Consider the following 25,828-nt stretch of genomic DNA (forward strand, 5'->3'; position numbering starts at 1 on the left):
TGGTGTTTGGGAACATTTTATTTTGTACATGACAAGATTTTACACCAAGTCAGTTAAATAATACAAATTTACATTCATGAGGAATGTTTTTAGAAAAGTGAACTTAAAAAAAATCCTCCTTTACCCTTAAACCCCATACCATCCCTCAACATTTTACAGTGGAAAAAACCAAAACAATCTAATTCACATTCCCTCCTAACCCCCCAATGCAGGACAGTAGTTGAGTGCAGCTTACAGTTCATCTTTCACATCTGTGGATTCCTGTGGAGACAAAGAGAGAATCAGAATGTTGCTGCTTGAAAGTGGAAAAGGCTGCAAGAACTGAACCCAAGTACTGCTGATGCTTTCCAAAGCATTAGGTAATAATACTTCCTTAAAAAGTTGTAAAGTCAAACTTCTGTTCAAATGATGGCATGTTAAGCCTTTGCTAATAAGAGTAAAAAAAGGTGTTTTTTCCATCTGCTTAACTGCTAGCAGTAGATCTAGTATACCATGTAATCTTTAGTACTGTGGCTGAAAGATAGCTTAGAAAGTATTAGTGCTGTTAGCAGCCCAATTCTACTTGATTGCAGAGCTACAAAGCACATCTGCTTTCCAGTTTAGTAGTCAGAAACCTTAATCTGCAAGTGTGCTAATCCAACAAATACAACATAACTTTGGTCCTTTATATTACTGTCATTGCAGATTATACTGCTGTGTAAACACAATAGTAATGGCATCAAAATTAAGTAGCTATAGTACAATAAGCATTATTCCTCAAAATTGTTCTTAAGTAATCTGACATTTAAACAGTAGACAAGTATATCTCTGTATTTGTGCTAGTCAGATGTCATCTTGCAGGATTCTTCCAAAAGCAACCCAAGAAAGCCGGTCCAGTTGGGACCTCATGACTTCAAAAGCTAATGTTATCAAGAAACTGTGGTGTTGGAATGTTCAGCATATTCATGACTTCACACAACAGGTAACTGCTTAAAGGTCGTGTTGTTGTCTCTAGTGCTGTTGCGAGTCTGTATTGTTGTAAGCATTTGAAACTATACTCTTGCCAATTTGTTGATGTTATAAGCCCACAAGCTGTGGAAATCCAACAGATAACATTAAGTTCACTGTAAAGGATTTGCTGCTGTTTTCTTGCCATAAGGCACTGTTACAATCTCTTAAGCTTAATTTAGCTCCAGCCTTGAACATATGTAGTGTTTTCTTCTTATAATATGGTTTGGTAAGGAATGAAGTATTATTTGTGCTGCAGTTTTTCCCCCTCCAAGAAAAGCTCGGAAAACCTCACACTAAAAACTAGTGTTAGAAAGGCAAAGTGAGTAAGTTTGTTGCCAAGAAGCATGACAGACAAAACTGCACATAAATACTGGTAAGAAGAGTCAAACTTGAGACCTTACCTTCTGTGTTTCACTGTCTTCAGCATCAGCATCCACCTCCTCTTCATCTTGCTCTGCCTCCTCAGCTGCATCTTCAGGCTCTTCAGGTTCCTCCTCCACCTGCAGGAAGGTCACAATCAATTTGCTTAGGATGTTTAGTAGTTGTAGACTAGCTAAATAGAGGCTACAGAAGTATTCACTATCTGTTCCTAACATTTGCCCCAAACTACCTGAAGGAGAAAGCAAGTTCTGTTTAGCATTGACACACTATCATGCCTCCTCTGGCAAGATACCCAGCGTAAGTTCCTGCACAGCACTATGAGAACCCATATTACCTATACCCACTTAGGAATTTCTCCATTCATGAGTTGGGCACATTTGCCTTGGCCCCTAATTTACTCCCACAGAACCACCACTTAGTTAAGGACAGGACAATACTGAGAAGCACAAAGAAAGAGCAGAATCTCAAGGAACTGGAAAGAGGAGCGGAAGGGAAGACATGAGCATCAAGTACAGACTCATCAGTTTCCCATCCAGCTACCTGAACTGGGCTCCCGGTGGCCCACCTAGGTGTAAGGAAGCTGGATGCATAAAGTGAAGTGTAAGTCTATCAAGTATCTGCTTTGCAAGATGTAGCAGCAGTAAGTCAATTATCAGCCCCCAGCTGAAGGCAAACTAACCTTTGCATCCAGGTCAATGTTTAAACTTAAACGAAGCATCCTTTCAATTCTGTCTCCATATTCCTTAGTGTCTGGTAACATATATCCTGATCTCAAAGTTGCAGTTTCAAACAATACCACTGCAAGATCTGAAACTGTTTTGTCATCTTCATTTTCCTAATGTGGAAGAGCATTAAAGAAACAGAACTGTTAACTAGGTTGTATGCAACCAAACAGTCAATATTTCACTACTGCTATTTGTTTACCTTGACTCGCCTCAGCATGTCCTTGATCAGTGGATGCCTGGGGTTAATTTCAAATGTCTTCTTTTGGCTAGCATAGTAACTGAAAAGAGAAGTTATATAACTAAGCTTTGAAATACAGGGCCCAGCTACATCTTTAAACCCATGAATACTGATTACAGCCAGCATAACAAGTGTATTCCTCCCCCCCCCCCTTTAATACTAGCTTAACTCTAAGGAGTATTCATGTTACTAGGACAGTTCATCATCTTTTGTCACCAAATGACAGATAGCAAGTGCCATTGGTGAGTCTTGCTGACCAGGCAGTTTTATGTACTAGGCTTTGAAATAAAACGTAATGCTACAATGGAGACTGCAACTTGGTTATAAGTGACCTAAAAATATGAAGGATCATCTGAACCAGGTGGAAGAGAGACCATCAATTACATTTCACATCTTCTGCTAGATAATTGAAAGCTTACTTTGTAGATATATCCTTCCCAGTTTGGTAAGCTTGAGCCTTCATGATTCTTTCCATGTTACCAGACCATCCATACTGACTAGCCACAAGAGCACATGGAGACTGGGTTAAACGTTGAGATAGCACAGCTTTTTCAATCTGTCAAAAAAAAAAGCCTAAATGTTAGTTCAGAGCTAATAGCTTATACAAGGAATAAATAACTCTGAAAATTTCCTGTCACTTCAGTATTTTCTGAAGGCTCTAAAGATAACATTCTAACTCATTATCTTCCTGAAATGAAGGTATTAACCAACATGTTTATTTATCCATAGAGAGACAGAGAAGCTACTGTCAAGTCTACACTCGAATAACCTGCAAGATGTGTTAAATACAACAGTGTTTCACATAAGCATTACATATAGCATAACATTTTACCTTGTCTTTTAGAGCTTTGTCTTTCATCCAGTTTAAGAGTGGTTCAAATTCCTTTTCCAAGGCTTCCCGACTCTCCTTAGACTTTTCACTTTCCTCAAACTTAACTCCTTCTTTTGCTACATTCTGAAACCTCTTCCCATCAAACTCTGGCAAAGCCTGAATACAGTATTCATCTACAGGTTCAGTCAGGTAGATCACTTCATAGCCCTTTTTCAGAAGACGTTCAACAAATGGTGAGGACTCAGCCTAAGATGATAAAGATGAGATACCAGTTTAATTGGATTGGTACTAGCAGCTACTGAAACCTGTACAACTGTTTGACAAGTGATGGTACAAGGAAAACTGAACTGCAGTGGTAACATAAGCATGCAGTCTCCACATTTACAACAAATACACAGTTCACAATGTTTATGGTATTGCTTTAACTAGGAATCATAATATTTTTTCCCCCTTGCCTCTTTCTTCCATGCTCACATACCTCCTTTCTGCTGGAACCTGCCATGAAATAAATTTTGTCTTGCTTCTCTTTCATTCGTTCCACATACTGGTCAAGGCTTGTGAGGTTGCTTTCATGATGAGAAGACTGGAAGCGAAGAAGTTTAGCCAGTCGTGTACGATTGGAGTGATCCTCAATAACTCCAAGCTTTACATTAGTACCAAACTCTTTCCAGAATGTGTCGTTGTATTTTTCTTCTGCAATTTTCTTGATCATATCAAGAGTTTTGCGAACAAGTTTCTTTCTGATCACCTAAAAAAGCAGCAATACCAAGTTATAACAATAAGCACTTGGAAGAATCCTCAATTCAACCTCACTGCAAAGAATGGATTCAAGACACTTAAGTGTCCATGATTTAAAGGGAACGGAGGTAGTCTGAAAAGAGTAATGCTTGGGTTTCCTGGACTTTAATTTTGTACTCCTTATATAAAGTAATATGAATCAAGCTACTATTCTTCTAAATCTTGGTACTGTTATGTATTTACAATGAAGGAATTTAAGATCAATTAGCTTACCTTTAACAATTTATGTTGCTGAAGTGTTTCACGAGATACATTCAAAGGAAGATCATCAGAATCCACCTAATTGAGGAAGTAACTTCGTAAGTATAGTTAACAGCATTTGAAGATCAAAAAAACCCCAAAAATCTAATTCAAGACTTATAATACTTACAACACCCTTAACAAAGTTAAGATATTTGGGCATCATGTCATGGAAGTCATCAGTGATGAACACTCTTCGAACATACAGCTGAATTAAGAGAGAAAACAGCAGCCAGGTTATGTTTGCGGGGGTGTTTTTTCTGGACATGAAACCATGACCACACACTTGTTTGTCCTACCTTAATGAAATCACTTTTTTTGGATCCATATTCATCAAACAGGCCACGTGGAGCAGAATTAGGAACAAACAAGATAGATTTGAAAGTTACTTCCCCTTCAGCAGTGAAGTGGATGTAAGCCATTGGATCATCGTGTTCCTGTGAAGAGAGAATTCTTTTAATTGACAGGGGAAAAATATCAGTGACTTAATACATTTCCAGTAACAACATGAGTTTGCCAAGTAAGTGCAACTATTTTAAAATCAAACTAACCATGCTTTGTTAGAATCTATCATGGAGATAAAAGTTCCAGATTCAGCCAAGTTACTCACACTGAAGTAACATTCCTTGAGACCTAGCGGTTTGTTTTGGTGGGGTTTGGTTTTTTTTATTTTTTCTGTTTTTACAAGCCAGCCACCATAAAGTTACCAAAAGCAGAGTAACCAACACAGTATCATGACAGCACAGTAAGAACCTCCCAAGTAACAGATCACGCTGTATTTACACATAAAGACAATGTTGTTTCTAGAAACCCATCTTCCTCTTTCTTCCACCATTTACCACACAGGCACCACCACTTTCAGACTAATTAAAATTTCCCTGTCAACATTTAAACCCATCAGTAAGCTCCATATGAGCTGAAATATATCATTTCTCAAACTTACGCCATTCAACACTTGGTGGCAGTACCTTCTCTCTGGAAAAAAGATTAACTCCTGAATGAGATGCTATACCTCCTAGGCTCTCTGCAATTCAGTCTATATACTGACTCCAGTTATTTCTTCACAAATAGCTCATCCTATAAGCACTCAGTTTTGTTTACATAGCAGGAGATACTATAGCCAATCTCTTGCTTTGGAATAATCAAGAGATTCAGAGCTTACCTTGGAAAAGGTTTTGTAAAAAGCCTTGTATTCATCTTCTTCAACTTCTTTAGATGGTCTCTGCCAGATTGGTTTTATGTCATTCATGAGCTCCCAATCCCAGACAGTCTTTTCAACCTAGGTATGTAAATGCCATGGTATAATACAGACTCATTCTTTACTTCAGGTTAAGTCAATTAAAGACACTCCAGTGAAGCGATGTTAAAAATACATGCTCTAATTTACAAAATTATGCAATAGCCTGGATATTCTCATTCAAGTATACAAATTAGTGTATCACATGGGAACTAAACTTAAGTCTACGCTATGGTGCGTCCTATGTACATTAACACATTCACCAAGTATCAGTATTTCTGTCCTGCCATTCTGAAAAGCACCTTCCAGCAGTGTATACTCAATTTAAACTACTCCGTGTCAGATTACTGAGCCCACTACCATTTCAAGCAGTTCACTCATTTATAATTAGTTCTGGGACCACTGCCTGATTTCAACCAAGTCATTTTGTTTACAATCTGCTTTCCTGGCAAGATGTCTAGCTGCACATAACAGGACTGTTGTTTGAAAGCACACAAACTGAAGTGTACCTGTGGAAAACAGCTGAACTATCTGAGTTACTGTGCTGGTTTTGGTTGGGATAGAGTTAATTTTCTTCATAGTGGCTAGTACAGGGCTGGTTTGGATTTGTGCTGAGAACAGTGTTGACAGAGATGTGTTTGTTACTACCGAGCAGTGCTTACAAAGTCAAGGCCTTTTCTGCTCCTCACACCACTCCACCAGTAAGTTGCTGGGGGTGCACAACGAGTTGGGAGGGGACACAGCCGAACAGCTGACCTCAACTAGCCAAAGGGATATTCCATACCATATGACATCATGCACAGCACAAAGCTGGGGGAAGAAGGAAGGGAAGGACATTCAGAGTGATGGTATTTGTCTTCCCAAGTCACCATTACATATGATGGAGCCCTGCTTTCCTGGGGATGGCAGAACACCTGCCTGCCCATGGGAAGGGGTGAATGAATTCCTTGGTTTGCTTTGCTTACATGCAAAGCTTTTGCTTTCTCTATTAAACTGTCTTCATTCTCACTTTTACCCTTCTGATTTCTCTCCACCATCCCACTGGGGGAGGAGTGAGCAAGCAGCTGCATGGTGCTTAGCTGCTGGCTGGGGTTGAACCACAACAGCTGCAAAACCCCAAGTCTGACAAAGCTTACCTTCTTAGTTTTTGGTTTCTTTTCTTCCTCCTCTTCTTCAACTGCAGCTTCATCATCATCTGTTTCTTCTTTTTCCTTTGCTTCCTCCTCTTCAATGGGTTCTTCAACGGTCTCTGTCTAAAGAGACAATTGAAAGTAGGGACTTTGACTACTTTGCTTCCTACCCGGTATCTTCCAGTATTTTCTCGAATAGCTTAATCTCTCAGAGCACAATTTTAACTTGTGTTATTTGCTTATCACAAGCATTTCTCTATAGGCAGCTATGGTTTTTTAGTTGAATTTTTCATGAATACATGCTTTCTCTCAATACACTGGGAGGTCACTGTACTCAAATTTAAGTTTCTCCATAACTATACACATAATGCTAATCAGACTTGGGTGATTTTAAGTTAGGGCTACAACAAGAAAACACCAGAAGAATATGCCTAAAAGTTAAGACACAGCTTTATTTTCAGGACACCTAACCATGACCCTGCTTGACAGCTTACTGCAGAAGAAAAATTGTTCTCGGTAATTACAACAATCTTGGTCCTTCAGTTAAGTTGAATCAGAATAAAACTAAGTTCCTTGAAAGACTGTGATTTTAGCAACACACTAACTTTTGAAAAGCAAGTAACTAGTAAAATTCTTGTGAGAAGAATCAGGAATGGAAGTAGTTTACAAATTAGACAAGTAGAAGTTCTATAGTACGCCCTCATCCTTTCTGAAAGATCTGGCCAGATAGCTCATACTGTGGAATACTCAGTTAAACATACTTACCTTGCTGCTCCACACATATATGGGGAAGTTTATGAACTGTGAGTATTTCTTTACTAGATTCTTAACAGTATCCAGCTCAAGATAATCAGAAGCTTCCTCCTTCAGGACAAGGCTAAAGAAAATAAAAAACTTCAATCAAAGTGCTCAACAAGTATTTTAAAATGTTTACAGAAGAGATGCATTTTCCTACTGTTTCAACTATAGTGATTCAAATTTACACAAGTGAGCTTCTACTAGTTCAGCTCTAAGTATCTCTGAAAAAAAAAAATACAATCCCTACTAAACCACTCCGATAAGAAACACGCAATTGTTTTCAACAATTGGGGCAGAACACAATATCCAGAAGTCTAAATGACAACCTCTAATGATAGTGGTACTTATGAAGACCTTGATGCACTCTCCCTCGCTTTATGTAAAACTAGAGCACCGAGATGAACTTTTTCATAAAGTGCCTTCTTCAGGAAGAAGTTCTCTAAACTCAGATCAAATAAATTTATCTGCTCATGAAAACAATGACAACAAAATTCTCAAACTACCTCCAGTTTGAGATTTGCATCAAAACAGTCTCCCTGGTATATAAACAGCAGCCAGTTTTCAAGAGGAAGCTCTACAGCCCCTGTATAGGTTTTGATGGGCCACAATTGTGTTGAGGAACTGAATGAGTGTGCAGGCAGTTCAACTGTCTGGAGTTACTTGCCAACAGTTAAGTTGTCAAGATGCTCATGGTTTTCTTAGTTTATCTACTGGAACATAAAGCAACCTACATTATCATTCCACACTCATTTTGGATGCAGTTAATAGTTCACTTGTTTGTACTGAACTGAAAAAAGCTGTATTACAAGAATCAAACAATGTAGGAGTCACAATGCTGGTCATCGACATATTCCAATGAGCAAGGTGTACCCACAGGACTTTTTTCTTTTGAACCCAAAGAAACTTAATACTTACGTTATGGTTGTGCCACGTCCTAAAGTGTTTCCTCTTGGGTCATCAATCACAGAGAACTCATTTGAATCTGACTCCCAAATATGTTGAGTATCATTGTTGTGTTTTGATGTGACAATAACTCTGTCTGCTACCAAGAAAGCAGAATAAAAGCCAACACCAAACTGGCCAATTAACTCAGATGTTGACTGGCTATCATCCTGCATTTCAGTCATCTTGTTTAAGAATTCACTTGTACCAGACTTTGCAATGGTACCCAGGTTTTTAACTAACTCCTCTTTTGTCATGCCAATACCCGTATCTGTAACATGAAGCATGTTCTTCTCTTTATCACACTGAAAAAAAGAAGAGAGAAATATGCCCTTTGAATCTTAATGTGTAACACACTGCCACAGTAAAGTGGCAAGTAGAGTAGCAGCTATTCCAATTCAAACGTGCCTGGCTACAGTAAGTTTAATTTGCAATAACTACAGAAATGAGGAAAACCTACCTCCAAAGTATTTCAATACTTCAGTTACTCTTTATAGAATGAGAAATTTATTTTCATCATTAAAAGAACAGTAGTCTTTGATAAAGTCAATTGCAAGGGTCCTGATTTGTTTTGTATCTGCATCAGTGTTAAGCCCAAAATTGAGATTTAATGATGCACTTTTTTTTACATTCCTCCCAGCACTCCTCAGTAAGAAATGATGATACCTAACGCTTCTTACCTTGATTTTGACCGTGAGTTCCTCATTACCAGCAAGAGCACTTTCATCAGTTAAGGATATTAACCGTATCTTATCTAAAGCATCTGAAGCATTTGAAATAAGTTCCCTCAGGAAAATCTGAAATAGAAACAAGTAGTCAGGAATTCCAGGACACACACAAACAGTTCTAACATGTTCTACTGATAAAGGCACTAACCTCTTTATTTTTATATAAAGAATTGATAATCAGTTTCATCATTCTGTTCACTTCTGCTTGAAAGGCAAACTTCTCAGATTTTTCTCTTATTTCTTTGATCTGGGACGCATTTAGGCCATCTAGCTGGATAGCTTCTTCCTCTCTGTTAGGATAACAAAAATCTGTCAAGTAGTCTTGTCCACATACAGTATCACTAATTTTATTGTCTAGCAACAGCAATATTAGTCTAGCTAGAACAACAGTGAGATCGTTCATCACTGACATAGCCCCAAAGTTAGATGGTCAAATGAAATATGTGCAAGAGTAGTTATCCTCAACTGCATAACCTTAACCTAAAACTTGAGTGAAAAATCCATGCTTGCAAGTAAGACTTTTTTCCTAAAAGGAAATTCATGAAAGAATACAGGTATGTTAAAACCACTATAATCCTCAGTACATGGTATACCTCACAGAAGGTGAGGCAGTTCACAGGCATAGTAAGCAATAAATTCACACCATTTACCACATGCAAGAATAAACCCTTATTAAATTATTGGGTTTTGTACAACTATTAATATTAGACAAAACCAAATTGAATGCTTCTGAATCCAAGTTCTCAGGCTCACTTCTATTCAGAAGGAAACAGTCTTTTCCAGAAATATTTTATTTCTCCCAGCTAACTAGATCTCTTTTGAACAGCATTCCACACCCTCTCCCCCATTTCTGAGGCTTTAGCCATTACTGATGCTCTGACTATTCAAAAGAAAGAGAAAGCCTTAACATTTCAGAAGTAACTTACCCAGAACCCCAGATACTAACCTCTGAACAACTTCATCATCTGTTCGAGACCCTTCTCTGCTTTTACCCAAGTCATCTTCCACGGTCCCATCCACATCCACCTCATCAGCTCTAACCGATACTGGGAAAACAAGGAACCCCACGATCTGAGCTTGATCCCCACTATACACTACCGAACTTCTCCGCTTACCCTTCCGCACGGTTTTAGGCTCAGTTCTGTCCCTCCACATCCCTCCCTCCCCGACTAAAGTTCAGCCCAACCGGAGACACTAAAGATGGGGGAGGGGGAAGGGGACGGACACCCCCCCCCCGCCGCCCCCGCTCGTGCGGGCGCATGAGCTGCGCTAGACATACCGTTCCCCTCCCCCCGCCACCCCGCTCCCTAGAGGGCAGCGCCGGCAGCAGCCCAGGGGGAGCAAGGTAGGAGGCCGGGCACCGCTTCCCCCTCCCCTCGGTCCGCCCGCATGGAGAAAAGTAGGGACAGGAGAGACTGAGGGGACCTCCCGTCCCCCAGGCACCAAAGAGCCCACCTCGTTTCTCTCCGGCCACCGCCCCCCCTACCCTAGCAAAAAGGGGGGTAAGGACAGAGGAGAAGCTTTCGGCCGAGACACCGACAACACGCCACGCCCCCCCCCCCGAACCTTCTAGAAGCCCACGGGCACTCACCGGCCAGGAGCAGCGTGCAGGCCAAAGCGAGCGCCCACACCGACTTCATGGCGACGTGGGCTGCGGTTGCAAAAGAGAACGGCCCTAGGCGCCCGCGCTCCCGAGCCCCCCGCCACCGGCCGCAGCCCCCACCGCTGAGCCCACTGGAGCGGCCGCGGCCCTCCCCCTTCGCCTTATCAACCCAGGGCGCTGGAGGGTGGGGGGAGCCGCTCCGCGACTGACCAATTGGAGCGTACCACGCCAAATATAAGGCCAATGGGAAGCCTGGAAGGGAGGGGCCTGCAGCTATCGCCGCCAATCGTGGCTTTCCATGTGCGGTTTCCTGCGGACGGAGCGTGGCCGGTGCCGATTGGCCGGCTGGAGGGACGCTTGGCCAATCGTTTCCGCGGAGGCGTTTAACGGGCATGGCCTCTCGTTATTTTTTTAATGAATAAGCCATTAACGTTTAACGCTGAGGCCACGTGGGCCGCAGCCGATGCGGCCGCGTCCATGACCGATAAGGACAATCCCCACATGGGAGGCAAGCTCCGATCGCTTCCGGGGGCATTCGGGATGTTTACTGGCGAGACGGTTGCTATGCCAACGAGCGCTTCCGGTGGTGGCGGCCTGCCGCATCCCCGGGTACAAAAGAGAAGCGAAAAGTTACGGGTAGAGCGACCGTAAACAGTGCGGCCGAGCGGCGGGAGCAGCGCCACTCTTGGGCCGCCGCAGCCGCCAGCAGCGGAGGGGCGGCGCTGACGGGTCCCTCCTGTCAGTCTCGCCGGATGGGGCTCCCCCCGCCTCCAGCACCCTATGGCAAGCAGGGGTGCGAGGCCGGCGGTGAGCGCATGCGCCTTGATGCCGTGTTGCATGCCGGGAGCTGTAGTCCGCACCCCGGGACGCACGGCGCCCCCTGCCTGTGCGGCGCGGGAGCTGCGCGGGGCGAAGGGGGGGGCGCCACTGCAGGGGCTTCCCCCTCGGGCAGGTATTTAGGGGCCGAGCTGGCCCCTCCGTTGGTCTTGTTGCCCAGGCCTTGGCTTCCTGCTTACCTTTAGCATGTCTAGTGCCTCTTATGGCTGTGAGAGAGACCGTCTGGCTGCAGCAGAGCCGCCCTGTGGTCTCGCCTGTGGGGACTGTGTTGGTGGAGGGTAAAGCGAGCTGGGTGTTTAGCAGGTCTCCATGTTTTCCTGCCTTCTACTGCTTATCAGGGTGAACGTTCTCCAGTGAGCTTGTTAGTGCTCCTTAGCCTACCCTTGGGGCTGTTTTTTATCCATTATTGGTCCTTCCTCCCTGCTGCAGAGTGGGGGCTCCAGCAGTTGCCTCAGCTGCCTCCATGTGTGCTGGTGTGAGGGGACTTGGGGTGTGTGCGTGCAAGCTGCTCCTCTGGTGCCCCTCTTGGGGAAGGTCAGAGTGGAAAGGAACTAGGATTTCTGGAAGAGTAAAAGGTAGGCCTGATGCTCAGGGGATGGGATGTTCCCATCCTTTTGCAGTGTCCCTGTCAGGGATTGCAGTTTGTAAAATGAAACATGCTGTGTGCAAATTCTGCAGTGCACTGCCACTGTTAACAACTTCAGGTTTTTAAGTCATGAAAGCTGACAGGTGATTTAAATATAACATGCTTACTTTTTATGTTAATAAACTACTTGAATTATCTTATGGCTCCTCCTCACTTTCCTGAAGAAGTCTGCCCTTTCATGTGCTGGTCACCTGTTTTGTCTTATGCATGTTCAACATTAGATTGGGGTTAAAAAAAAAGATACCAATCAAGCAATGATTTAATGAACTCTGTACTTGGAGAGGAATGTGTTTGAAAGCTATTGGTCTGAGATGTTCAATACAAAAAATTTAAAAAACCCTCACTGTTTTATGACTTCACAAACACTGAAGTTAGTCTATCAGTAGTTAAAAGTCTTGCCAAAATAAGCTTAGCATATTTAGTTATACAGTGGGCCAGATAAATTCTTTTGGCCTCAAAACTCAGTGTTGTACCTTTTTCTCCTACTGATAATGAAAGTTTATAGAATTGGAAAGGAGCCTCTGTATTACAGTAAATAATGGTTATCTTTGGGTTCTTAATAAAGCCAAGATGTGATTGTGACCTATTTAAAAATAATCATAAAGCTTTTCTGTATGATTTGCAGTTTCAATAGCTGTTCTTCAGAAGTTGCTGGTTCACTGATCACAAATTTTAAGAGAAATAAGAAGGAAAGATACTCTCCCAAAACCTATGTGAGAATGACTGTGAAAAATAAGTATGAGAGGTCAGTGTCAGGGTTGTAAGTAAAAAACTGTCAGTTTTTTTGTGGAGACCTGTGTGAACTCAGAGAATTATTTTCCAAAGAGTAGTCTTACTTAATTGAAAATACAATTTAGTTTTTCAGGAGTTTAAGCAGAGAAAGTTTGTCTTTTTCTAAAACTCACCTACAAGCAGTTTCTGGATTTGATTTCCTAATTATGTCTGTATGATTCCCAGAGTGTTGCTCTATGACTGTGAATAGGCATTTGAGGGACATGGGGATTCACAGAGTAAATTTATCTCTGTCTTGCAGAATTCTTGCATTTACAGGTTTTTATGGCAGTTCTGATTTAGCAGTCATTTTGCTGGCAGTGGGAAAATGCAATGCTTTGTGACAATCTGTTTGAACTTTGCTAACTGAAATAGTAGGAATGCAAACCAATACTGTTATTGACTATGTTAAACCAACAGAGATTTTAGATTAAGTTTGGTGGAATCCAAATTTTATTGGTTACTTTGCTCTTATGATTATACAAAGTAGAATGTTGCTTTTGAGGGAGATATGAAACCTGATAAACCTGTGTTTTGTGCTTTGAATTTAGAGGTCAGACTAGTAAGAAGTGTAATGTGGTTAACAGCATTGCTTGCTTTATGTAGATTATACTGTTTGCTTTCATGAAAGCCCAATTGGATTACCCAGGACAAAACTGATAGGCAAGAATGAGGCAGCTGAGTACTTGTGCTCTCACAAAGAAAGTTTGGTCTTTTTACAGGGAGGTTGCCAATTGAAGAAAATACCTTCTTTGAATATTAAGCTTCTAAAAATACTTTATCTATTTTAAAACTAGGAACATATTGTTAAATACTGCTGTCAGTGTTTTAAGCAGATCTGAGTAGAATTTCTGCTGAAAATTTATTAATTTCAGCTTAATTTCTGCTTAAAAAAACCTCAGGGAGTTTTTAAGATCTTAGTTGCACTGACACTAATAGCGCTGACTACTACTGCCATTCAAAAGAAGTCTGAGTAGCACCTTTCAGGATTTCATACCAAAGGAAAGGTGTAACCGTTAAGTGGTAATAGTTATTCAGCAATTTAGCTACATTAAAGGGTTCTGTAAAGTAATTAGATATACTTTGATGATTGTGTGCATAATGATTGGAATAGTGTATTTAAGTGCTGTATTTGCTCTGTTAACCAAAAATTCAGGGGCATGTGCTGATAAGAGAAACAGAATAGAGGTAGTGTCGTCTTCCATGCAAACGGTAGAGCAAGCCCCTCTCCAGTCCTTTGAATGCAACTTTTATCAGCTCATCCACGTGTCTGTGGGGGAGTCAGCTCACAAAAGCGTGCAACATGATTCCAACTGTAAGTTGTAACTAGCAAGAAGTATTACCTTGCCAGAAATAGCTGTAGAGATAAAATGAGAGGAGTTCATACAACCCAACTGTGGGTATTTGACTTAACCAGCTAAATTAGCCAGCTAATCTGCCTGGGCTCCATCCGTAATAGGGAGACAGTCCTTCTTTCACTGCACTAGCTTTGGCATATGTCAGACTCTTTCCTGAGCTGATTTAACTCTAGCCCAGCAAAATACTCTGCAGTTAAATCAGCTTATATCAGGTCCAGGATGCACCAGACTGGAGCATGGTAAAGAGTGGGAGTTTATGGCTAGGAGAAGGTTATATCCTGGTTTTGATGGTGGTGGGCTGAGCCTGGGATAGATATTACATAGGAGAAAGACATTGTACATAGGTGCAAATGTATGGAAGCCATAAAACTAAACAATGAGTTTGCATTGTCAGAATATTGCCTCTTTTAATACACAGCTAAATTGAAATCTGTAACTAATGCAAGTTCCAGTTTTGTTCATGGATAATAAAAATGCTGTAATTTGTGTCATTGCTGGCTAGCAATTTACTGTCATGCTGGTTTTGATAAAGATGTCTAAGTGATTTTATTTGAGAATAATTAATGCAGTCTGAAGTTTGTCCTACCAAATTGAATCCCGTCTTTCTTACATGGTAATGCATTGGAAATACGAAGAACTACTTATCTGCTTTCTCTGTAATTTGAACTTCATCTGAATCTTTATGAAACAATACATTGAGAGTTAATAGTCCCTTCCTCTGCAATGTCTGCTTCAGGGACTAAATATTGTACCTTCAGTACAAACTGAAGACATATCCACTTAAGACCCTCTATGATATTTGGGACTGAGTATGAATATGAAATGAAAAAATGCTGCTATTAGCTAGCTTTTTGAGCTGATTATCCAAATATTAAAAACTTTAATAGTAACTACATATGAGCAAGGTTAAAATACTATTGTTTGTAAGAAGTCACAGCTTTACTAAATGCCCATGCTATGAATTATTCTTACCTGTTCTCTTTTTATCAACTTTATTGACCAAAATACCATGTTTTGACTTCAACCTTTTTCTGGTTAGGAAAAATACATCCTGTATCCACTACCTACCTACTTAGTCTCAGAACTATTAATCTCCACCAAAGAGGGATTCCAGCTGTACTCTAGTTTTAAGAGTTGAGAATCCTAACAAAAAGGTTAACTTTTCATTCCTGTACTGTGAAAGGCTATGCAGCCAAATATTTTACAGCTTCATGTACAAACATCTTTAGACCTGCCTCTTCAAATCTTCTATTGTTTGCAAAGAAACTATGATATGGGATTTTTTAATGACTTTTTCCCCCCGGTTATAATTAATGTAACTTGCTAGGTAGAGGTACATTCAGTGTTTCCAGGACTCAGCAGAGTGCTATATGAGAAAGGTAGCCAAAGTGGAATTTAAGACTTGAGGTACTTTGAATTATACCTGTGTGAAAGAAAACAGGAAGCCTGGAGTGTTTGTGTCTGATGTTCAGATAGAAGACAACTCCTTCACCTTTTTTTTGCAATAAATGTAGGCCCATCAGCTTCCCTGATAACAGCTGTTTAGTAGATTTCTATTAGCAACAGTAGCTTCACCTCCTGCTTTTGCATCTGTTTTCCTGGGTTTCTGAAATTTGCCAGTTTGTGCAGCTGAATATCAGTGAATCTCACCAGAAAGTTGCTGAGGATCCATAGAACTAATCTTACTATGGGGCTGTGAATCTGACTCTTCCCACAGTGTATCAGTAGTATGGGTGATGCTAGACGGCCAGGGTCTGATGTATCATTTTTTTTCATGTGATGATGTTAGCAAATGTGTAACCCCTCTTTTCCAGAGAGTAATATGCATCAGAGGGTGGTATGAAACATAGCTGGTTGTGGGCCCACAGACCATGAGCTGTAGTGAGCACCTTCCTTACCCTGTGAAGCTATTGCTGTATGTGTCTGTGACCCCATCATAGGCAACAGGGACAGTTTTGAGAGAAGCAACATCTTCCTTGAACTCTGGCAACGAACGATGACGGTGGGCTGCTGTCTAAAGAGCTGCTTGCTGGGCTGCAGCAGGGCATAGGAGTCCTGGATCCGGTTAGGCATGAGCCTACTTTCCAGTTCACCCTCCTCTAAATCACTCCTGGACCTTTTGATCTCAACTAAAATAGGCAATAGATATGACAGATACCTTTGAAGATGGCACAGTCAGTTGTGGAGCAAAAGGAAAGATTTTACGAGGTACAACAGGACTGACTACAAGATAAGAGGGACTATGAAGGTATCCACTTGTGCAGAAACAGGTGCTTCCTGCTGAGATGGATTCCTTATTGTATTGATTTTTCGATTAAAGATTGGAGCAACAGGCAAGTTTATCCTGTTACTATCTGGAGATCATGGTAGTGGGACTTCACCTGTGCTCACCAGCTAACAATTATGATACAGTGTCTGTAATGTGACATCTTACTGTATATACATCATATATATACACACACCATACTTTGGTAACCACTGAGCATGACAAAGTATTCTGCAACCTGCAAAACTTGCTTATCTTGCAGAGATCAGTCTTAAGCATGACACTAAATTAGAATGTTGTTTTTTAATTGTTACAGTAATATCCGTGCTGTCACTTTACCTATTTTATTTCTAGTTTCCTGAGAAAGAATAGGGAGAAAAAATAACAAAACATATGGTCTGGGCTTTTATTGATTTGTTCTCCTCTTGTCCTTCTGTTCTTGACAGGGCATCCACAGGTGGCCACCCTCAGAGACAAGATACTGGGCTGATCTGAGGTGGCCATTCTTAGTAACTGCATATATTTTATATAAACTTCATCAGCTTGAATAATTTGAATGCCTAGGGTTCTGAACATAGTGAGTGTAGAACACAGTCAGAACCAGATCCACAAGGAGCCTTGGGCACCATGAGGTTCAGTCAAATCGATCATTCATCACAAAAAGTGGAACAACTGCAATGAAACATGTTGCAAGTTACCTGTATGTTTTCAACCTTTTCTTGTCCCCATGATTTTTATATCACCGTTCAGGGTGGTGAGAGATATGAAGGTGAATACCCTAAAGCAGAGAATGAATTGAACGGAAGTTTCTCTGACCTTGGATTAATCCTTTAATCACTGGATAGAAATAGGGTAAATGCTATGAATACCAGATGGTTTTTGAAGGAAGGCAACAGTCTCCACCTTTTTTGAAACCTGAACTACCAAGTATTCTCTGGGCTTCCTTTCTGGACCAAAATCACTCTGGTATGAAAGATGGAGACAAGTTTGTTCTGTGAAGGTCAGGAATGAGCTAAGATCGTCACTTGACACAATAAGCATTTGGCAGTACCAGAAAAAGAGACTTGCAGTGCTTGGGGAACTTCAGAATGAAAACTGAGGTGCTGACAGACCTTAGGTGGTTTCAAGGCTAGGTAACTGCTGCAGAAGCATTTTGGAGACAGCAATTTTGGACCCATATGTCTGAAGAGGGAACTAGATGTGAGTTGCAATTTCCTGTGAATGTAAGGTTCAGGAATTTCCAGGAGGTCCAAAGCATCTTGTAGGAATTCGGTCTGAAATGCTTAACTTTTCAGACACTACACTTGCAGGAAACATAGACTTGCAAGTCCTAGGAGTCTGATGAAAAGTTCACTGATGTTAGGCATGCTACGCACATGGTCAGAGCTGGTGTTTAAACATATAAAGGACTGGGGTCTAAGTTGTTCCTTCAGCAAACACTTTTGGTATAAATGTTTCTTTCAACATTGGGACTGTTGTTCAGAACACCATCAAAATCCCATTAGGAAACCTCCTTCATCTGTATCTTTTGCCATATTTGTAATAACCTTTTTAAAAATGTTAAATACTGACTTAAACATCAGTGTCATATTTCCAGTATTTTTAATTTTTATTTCTGCTCTAAGATTGGAAGAAAGTGTTTGTTCTTCAGGTATAAGTTGGCCTTTAGTTGGCTTTATCCCATTCTTCCCGAGACTGATGATCGCACTGCAGCTGGCACTGTTAGTGAAAAGTCAGTAATCTGTGGGGTTTCCCCTCATCAAGTATTTTTTGAAATCTGCAAGGCGTCCCTTGGAGTTTCATGCTCTTTATTGTCATAACAGAGGAACTGACAGAAGGGAATGGTTTTAAGGACCCTAGCATAAAGGGCAAAATCTGTTAAGATGAAGACTTGTAACTAGAGGAACTTTTGTACAGATAAAATAACAATGCTTTGATAATTATGAAAACCTCCCTGACTCTTCAAATACTAAAACCTCTGTAAGTTTCAGTATCACTTGAAATCTACACCTGCAGCAACATATTTCTGTGGCTAAGAATAAAAAACATATCACAGGGAGCATCACTCAAAATAGTTAAGCCTTTCTCTGATCTGTAATTACTATTCCCCATGGCTGAAGAAAGTCTTAGCTTGAAATGGCTGGTCACAGCGAGTGCACAGGCGGTGGTATCTGCTATGAGCTCCCTTTGGTTTCACAGCAGCTTCTGCCTTGTGGTGCATGATTAGTTTTAGGGGCCCAACTCTGGCAAAGTACGTGTTTCAATTAAAAATCAAGGAAACCATTCACACCTCTGAAGTTAAGCACATGCTCCTGTGCTGTGCTGGGCTGAAGTGTTAGTATGGAGAAGGAGTGAAAATTAAAATGGTCAAATACTCTATTTGTGGAAGAGGGCACGTCTCTCTTAACTGAAGAGGAGCTTGTTGACACCTGCAGTGAAATGGGCCTAGCAAACCCATGGTGTAAAGAGTATCACTTCTGCTTCCCCCTCGAGGATGGCAACTGGGGGCCCCTGGCAGCAGAAGCCCTGCTGATAAGGAGGTGTCACACCTTCAGCTGGTGCAGGTCACCAGCGCTAAGCTGGACTCCGGAGCAGCTGCAGCAGCGTAGAGTATTTGCATAGCGTCACCCAGATGTGTCAGTATGGCTTCCAGCTTGTTCCTGCAAGCTTAGCCAGCTTTCTTACCGCTCAAGTGGATGCTAAAAGTTTTTGGAGTAGAGCTTGTGTCCACAGAGTTCACTGGCTGGATCTGAACATACCCTTGGGAAACGCCATTTCTGCGCACCGGCACTCATGAACCGAGGCAGGAAGATACAAAAAGCTTCAAAGAGAAGGCATTAAGCTTTAAATAAGCTTGCTTTTTCCCCTCCCCTGCCTGAAAGCACGGAGGAGGGAAGAACCCGAAGTGGCGGAGCTGCAGGGCTGGGGCTGGATTTGCTGGGCGAGAGCTCGCCCTGGCGGCGTGTCGGGAGCTGGGCCTTTCCAGAGATCCCCTGCCGGCTCCGGGCATGCAGACGGCTGGGTTACGTTTGTTGTTCCTGCTACTTTTAAGAAATATTTTATCATCGAATTCTTTTTTTTTCATTGCCTTTGTATGTTCATCCCCATAAAGAGACGTTAAGATTGGAAAGAGCTATTTCTCAAATATTTCAGCTATTCTTTGCATGTACATATGTGTGTATGCATGTATTTAAAATATTTCTCTAACTTTTTAACAGGGAAATTTTCTTTTGTGGTTATACAGATTGCCACCCCCTTGCAAATGCGTCATGACTTGTCCCTTCTCGTGTCCCAGGAGGAGGCTTTTTGCAGTACTGCCAGAGAAGGTTAATAGACAACCTTTCAGCAACATTTGTGTCAAGAGAAACAGTCCTTATTCCTCCATTCAGAGACGTCATAAGTAAACTGCAATAGCCTGTGAACTCTAGACCTGTTGACTGTACAGAAATGAGTGCCAGGATCTCAGTGAATAGCTGGAAGTATAATTTGTTATCTCTGTTTTTTGTTACTTTTGTGTTAGGTTGAACCTAAAGTACCTGGAAAATTGATAGTAAGATAATATTAATCAGAAAAAAAAAACTTTGAGCTTTCTCAGGGTAAGGCAAAATATTTTCTTTTGTAATTAATTTTGTGAAATCCAGGTTTATATCAAGCTAAAACCTGTGTACCGATTGGACATCCAAATATATTTTTAAAAAAAGAAGATCCTTATATTGGGACTGTGAAATGTACTTTAAGTATGAGACCACAATTTTTTCCTTACTAGGCTTTGAATGATGATAGTCCATATTGACCAGGTGGATCTGAGTCTAGCCAGGAAGTCACCTTGGCCAAGCCAGGTGTACCAAGGCACAGGCCTGGGCTTAAACGCAGCTCAGGAGCCAAAGGGTGCGGGATGTGTGGGTGAAGGCACAGATGAGACTTCTCACAGGACCCTGGTCCAGGTTACACAGCTGTGCTGTATCATAGCTTCAACACTGGCAGCTGGGGGGGGCGGGGTAGATGGATGATGACGCTAACAAAGATTTTTGTAGAGAAGAAAGGGTACAGCCTGCTTAAGGTAGTTAGAGCCTCTTTGTGTGCCTAGGGTTTTGACTCTGAAATGGTATTTCCTGCTTTGAATTGCAGGGGAGTGAGACACCTTGGCTTATAGATGTTGTAGCTATTGCAGAGAAGTTTGAAATTTCTCTCTTGCTGCTACTATGGTGTGAATTCAGGAAACTCTAGTGACCCTTTGTACTTTCATCGCTGTAAAACTGCCAGATAACACAAGCAGCTTGGTGAGTGAACTACAGGATGATATAATGAAAAAGAAATGAATCATTGGTCGAGACAAAGCTCTTTTTCTCTAGGGTGTGTTACTCTTCTACACTGGTCTTGGTTTCTTGATTCTGGAGCACACTAGTCACAAAACTCCTTTTCAGGTCTTTTTATGATGTTAGACCCTCCTTTTTATTTCTGGGCCAAATGATTGAATTATTTCATGCAAAGTGGAACAGCTTTAGCAGGGGTGAGTGAGAATATCTATAGTTTGAATGCTCAGGATTACATGCCCAGCTAAATTTCTAATCTGCTTTTAGCCTGGCATTTCTCAGTCACTGTAAGTACTAATTTGACTCTCTGTTCCATCTCTTGGTGTATGAGTGTTTCACTGGTGGCCGCCTCGCTATCCTTATATATTAGGAGCTTTTTTCAGCCTTTGTGAAAAGTATAGGTTTCATTTGGTGGCAAGGCTGTTGAAAATTGTTTCCTTGCCAGCATATGAGTTCTTCTCAGGATTCTCTCTCTCTTAAATATTCTGTGTGAAGTAGAATGGGATATTTAATAGAAGAAAGGGTGCATCTCCTCAGATAAATGGTGTTGGTAGGATGAGAGTATCCTAGCTAGGAGATGAGTTGGTTGTGCAAACCTGGCTATAGGATACAATGCTGCTCAGACTGAGCAGCAGTGTTGAATAGAAGTTGTAAAAAAGGTTTATGAGGGAGTTGATTTTGTAAGCTATCTTTTATTCAGTTCTATCGGAAAGGTAGCAAGTCAACATGCGGTTGTAACTCTCAGTACTTCTGAAAGCAAAATGATTTTTAGAGTGTACGAGTACTACTGTGATAGATGGAAAAACTGCAGTTCTTCTTTGAGTCATAGGTAATTGTCAGCAATCTGATACTGATGGATGCTACAATAAAGCCATTATACCTCTATGTTATTTATCCAGAGCTATGATGTAGATTTGGAGGGTTGAATATAAAGAAGTAGTTTTGAGAATTTTATATAATGATTTTTTCCGCTATTCATTCTGCTCGTATCCAACAGATAACAGGTTGTAAAAACACCTGTAGGAATGATTAAGTAATGAAAGCAGACAGTAATAAAATTTATGATAGCATCTTGTCATATCCAAAGTCTATTTTTCTGTGTAAGGTAGAATACTGTCATGCCTGAGTTAGGCTCATTAAAGCTACAGGGGAAAGAGAGAGGGAGTGAATCTTCTGCATTCTCCCAAAAGACAGGAACTGTCAAGAGACATGTGCTGAAATCTATTGTAGTACTTTTGTACCAGATTCAGAAGCTTTCCAGCTACAAGACCTAGATACTTTTAAAGTAGCGAATGCTTCTTGCTGTGAGTTTTTATTAATAGCAACGCTAAATATACCATTGTTTTAAAGAAGCACCAGAATGCAGTGGATGATGTGCTTAAAATATCAATCTTATGAAACTAATTAACTCTTTAAAAGGATTGGCAGTGGAATTTTAAGAGTGAATGTGTCTGTCTGGCTTTAGATTTTTCTGAGTAACTTGTGTTTTAAGAATGATATGTTAACAGGCTGCAATAGATTTTAGTGTACATCTTGGAGGAGAATTTCAAAGGGACCCCTTATCTACGTTTAGATCTATCAATAGGCATCCAGATTTTCAAAAGATATCAGTGCTCCATAGGACATGAGACGCAAATCTTAAGCCAGACTTCAAATTCAGTCTGTACCCAGCAATTCCTTATTATTGTTGTTATTAAGCGAGAGCTGCTAAGCACTTAACAGTTCTGGAAACATTGCCTGTAGTAGTTATGTGGCTCATTCCCACTGAAATAGAGGCAAAACTCCTGTTGATTTCAGATGTGCATGATCAAGCCTCTAAGGTCTTATTTCATAATTTTGTTACACTGCAATGACAGAGATCTGTCATAGTTTAATGTGCTATTCTCTAAGTGTTATGTTGATACTGAATTTTCCTGAACTCTGAAATGCAGAAGAAGTTTTATATTTCTTCTAATTTATGTAAGGTCAATCTAGAGGAGACTTGAAGATACTTTCAGTTATTTGCCAAAAATGGTTTTCCATGAGAAATTTTTGAATTATACACACTAGAAACTAAGGGTAGACTAGAAAGTAAGGTCTTTCAGGCAGGGCGAATTATCATTGATTTTAAAGAGTGTTTCCTGGCAGGCCTGTCAAAAAATATTTGTAGTCTTCAGTTCATGCAAGTTATACACCATGAGCTTGCCAGATGGCACGGTGACACGCTGGATGGTTGTAATGTCATGTTTCTTCTGTGTACAATCCTTATCAGTAAGACATTCCCAGAATAAACAGACTGATTAGCTTTCTGGTGCTCTTGCTTTATGCTGATTACAGTATACAACTCACTTTGCCATGTTTTGGACATCACACTGTTTGCCAAGTCCACATCCTCCCTAACTACAGAATGACCTGCCAGTGATTGTCATCACTGATGGCATTTCTACTGTGCTTCTGTGAGACTGTTGTCAATAACCCAGCAATTGTGCAATAAGTTCTACGAAATATGGTTCACTTCTTTAGGATATTGAGATTTCTTGGCTGGGCATCTGCTGCTTAATATATCAGAAAACAGGACAAATGCAAACATTTAATTTTGTCTTAGAAAATGCAGAGAATATGAAAAACACCATAAATTAACTGTCTGTTTACTCTTTGTGAAATGAAATAGTCCAAGCCTTTCTTCCAATAAAACTGATTATAGGGTTCAGGAATTACTTAGATTGCAGATTGAAGCTGTAGCAGTTTTATCTGAGATCATTGTAATTGCAGCAATAAAGTGTCTGCAAAGTCTTGTTGCTTAGTAACAGTATGGACAAAGTTATGAGGAAGGAGTCATACTTTTTAACATATACATACTTGCACTGACTTCTTTGAACGTCATTCACTACTTGCATATCACTATTTTGGCATTATTCCCTGGCATGACAGAGATTCCTGCATCCAGTTTTCCTTGAACTTGTGCCTGTGAAAACTTACCGAAGTGAGTAACTCTGCGCAAGGAGTAGTTAAAGCTTCAAGGAGACTGTCAAGTCAAGTGCATCCATAAATCTTCGCAGGTTCCAGACACAGTGTAATTATGCTAAAGTTAGTTACAAGTGCAGTATAATTGCTGTGCAATGTAACATAATGGATTTTGTGGAGAAGATGCACAGGCTTGCCCCATAAAAGGAGAGCCGTGCAGGGGGAGATGGGTGACAGATAATAATCACATGTAAGGAGCATTAGGAATAGGATGCATCTGTCTTCACCTTCACTTCACTTAATAGTTGTGCTCATATATGCTTATAGGCGGTAACTATCAAAAGTATCTGTTTATCAACAGAAAATTATACTAGAAATGAACTAAAAAGTTTAATTCTATGCACATATTCTCAAACCTAGGCCAAAAAGAGGGGAAAAAAAAGGTCTTTCAACCAGTGAATACTAGCATTCTGTTTTTGCCAGGTCTCAGTGCTGTAGAATGTTGTGAGGAGGGAATCCTTGACAGACTACGGGAGACAGCTGTAATCTCCAGAAAGAAAAGTAAGTAGCGTGCTGAAGGGAGGTGATTCTGATTTTTAGGAGGAAGAGAAATTAAAATATTCACATATACCTGATTGTTCTCTGGAAGATATAGGCTAAATGAAAGATTTATGTGCTACATTTCAGAAAAAATATGATTAATTGATCGGCTACCTCTTAGGAGCTAGTCTTGTGTAGCTAAGATATGGAGGATCAGATCTCTCTGATTCAATTCTTTGAAGATCTTCACAGGATGGGGAACAGACATGGCTGTTCTTGACTTCTCTTGTCTTCAGTGAGCGTGCATCATACTTACATTTGCAGCTCTGCAGATATTATTTTAGTTGTATCCCAAGACTTGCATATTTTAATGGTGGGGTCATAATTGTAATAAAACCTTCTGAGTATTGAGGAAGAAGTTTTGGTTTTGTGTTTTTTTCTTGTCTTTTTTTTTTTTTGTTTTTTCCTAAAATTGGTACAGGCATATCTTTCATTTGTAACAACACCAGATTTTGTGCCAAAATGCACAGGACTTTAATTAAAATGGAGAGTTCTATCTTAGGCCATATTTTTAAAGTAATACGTGTTGACACAGTTTTTATTTGTTAATGACTTGGTCTTGTACTTTTGCCCCAAAATCATGTTTTAAAACCCCAGTAGCTTATTGTCATGGTACTAGATCAAACTTAAAGGAACTGTAAAAACAATGCAACCATCCCACTCTATCAAGCATGAAGCAGTGAGCTTGTTGTTGTTGTTTTTTAAATGCCTCTTTTTCCTAACTGTGTGGAAGGTTGTTTGTTTCAGACACAGTCAAATTAGAATAAAGTTAAGGCAAAACTTTTCTGTGCAGAAGATATTACGAACAGTTAATTTGATTTGGATAGAACAAAATCTAGTTATTGTAATTAAATGAGGTGTGTGTTACAAGGATCAGAGAAGAGTCAGCACTATGATGAGTGCATTCTCATTTGCTTTTGCTCTAAGGCTGTGAAAAGGTTGCGCAAGCGTAACTAAGGAGCGTGGACACTTAATTTGATATAGGTTTGTGTTTTGCTTTAGGTTAGAAAAGGTATCCCCTTGATATAGGGTGAATTGCAATAAAACATTCTGAAACCAACATAATAATTTTATACAGCTTTAATTACAGCATCTGAAAACTGAATGAAGTTAAACCAGTGCAATTTTTCCAAGTAAATGAGGCCTGAGATCACCTGTACATTTCTCTAACAGAGTGTAAGTTGTAATGTGTAAAGTACAATTTATGCTTCCTTTAAAGCCCATTTATTCTAATAAGACATCATTAGTTTTCCTTGCAGAAATTTTCCTCTTTATTTTTTATTTTTTGCATCTTTTTTTATGCTGATAACATTAAAACATACTTTCCTTCCTGACTAGTTAGCATTACAGTGAGAGAGTAGTCGTGCTTCTCAGGCAAACGGTTGTGTAACTGGATGATAACTTAGGGATTTTCCAAAGCAAGAGCAATGGATGCTGGAGGAGGCTGCTAGA

The 25,828-nt window shown here is 40.5% G+C and overlaps 1 protein-coding gene and 2 long non-coding RNA genes across 3 annotated transcripts in view; 2 read left to right on the forward strand and 1 right to left on the reverse strand.

The window, feature by feature from the left end:
• Positions 1-10,848, reverse strand: HSP90B1 (heat shock protein 90 beta family member 1). The gene is made up of 18 exons (XM_054840068.1): positions 10,631-10,848; positions 9,986-10,085; positions 9,188-9,329; positions 8,992-9,108; positions 8,285-8,616; positions 7,337-7,448; positions 6,578-6,694; positions 5,367-5,483; positions 4,504-4,641; positions 4,335-4,412; positions 4,178-4,243; positions 3,645-3,914; positions 3,167-3,412; positions 2,754-2,890; positions 2,296-2,374; positions 2,051-2,206; positions 1,392-1,490; positions 1-261 (listed from the first exon to the last, which is right to left on the reverse strand). Exons 1-18 carry the CDS (start codon positions 10,677-10,679, stop codon positions 232-234), a joined length of 2,385 nt encoding a protein of 794 aa, XP_054696043.1. The 5' UTR covers positions 10,680-10,848; the 3' UTR covers positions 1-231.
• LOC129212082 (uncharacterized) lies at positions 228-3,166 on the forward strand. Its single transcript, XR_008579064.1, has 3 exons — positions 228-359; positions 841-961; positions 3,064-3,166. It is a non-coding gene; the product is annotated as an uncharacterized LOC129212082 (long non-coding RNA).
• LOC129212085 (uncharacterized) overlaps positions 10,366-25,828 on the forward strand; it is a 23,651-nt gene continuing 8,188 nt past the window's right edge. Inside the window, exon 1 of the long non-coding RNA XR_008579065.1 lies at positions 10,366-10,384. This is a non-coding gene — a long non-coding RNA (uncharacterized LOC129212085). The remainder of the gene's footprint in view (positions 10,385-25,828) is intronic.

This window comes from Grus americana, chromosome 1, assembly GCF_028858705.1.
Source record: "Grus americana isolate bGruAme1 chromosome 1, bGruAme1.mat, whole genome shotgun sequence".
NCBI classification, from domain to species: domain Eukaryota; kingdom Metazoa; phylum Chordata; class Aves; order Gruiformes; family Gruidae; genus Grus; species Grus americana.

Bases quoted from the DNA above. Each gene is read 5' to 3' on its own strand.
- HSP90B1 (XM_054840068.1), bottom strand. From the start codon at position 10,679: ATGAAGTCGGTGTGGGCGCTCGCTTTGGCCTGCACGCTGCTCCTGGCC. The intron at 4,244-4,334 runs GTAAGTATTATA...TTCCTCAATTAG, and splicing joins TTAACTTTGTTAAGGGTGTT to GTGGATTCTGATGATCTTCC. The intron at 3,413-3,644 runs GTATGTGAGCAT...TTATCATCTTAG, and splicing joins CAGGTTCCAGCAGAAAGGAG to GCTGAGTCCTCACCATTTGT.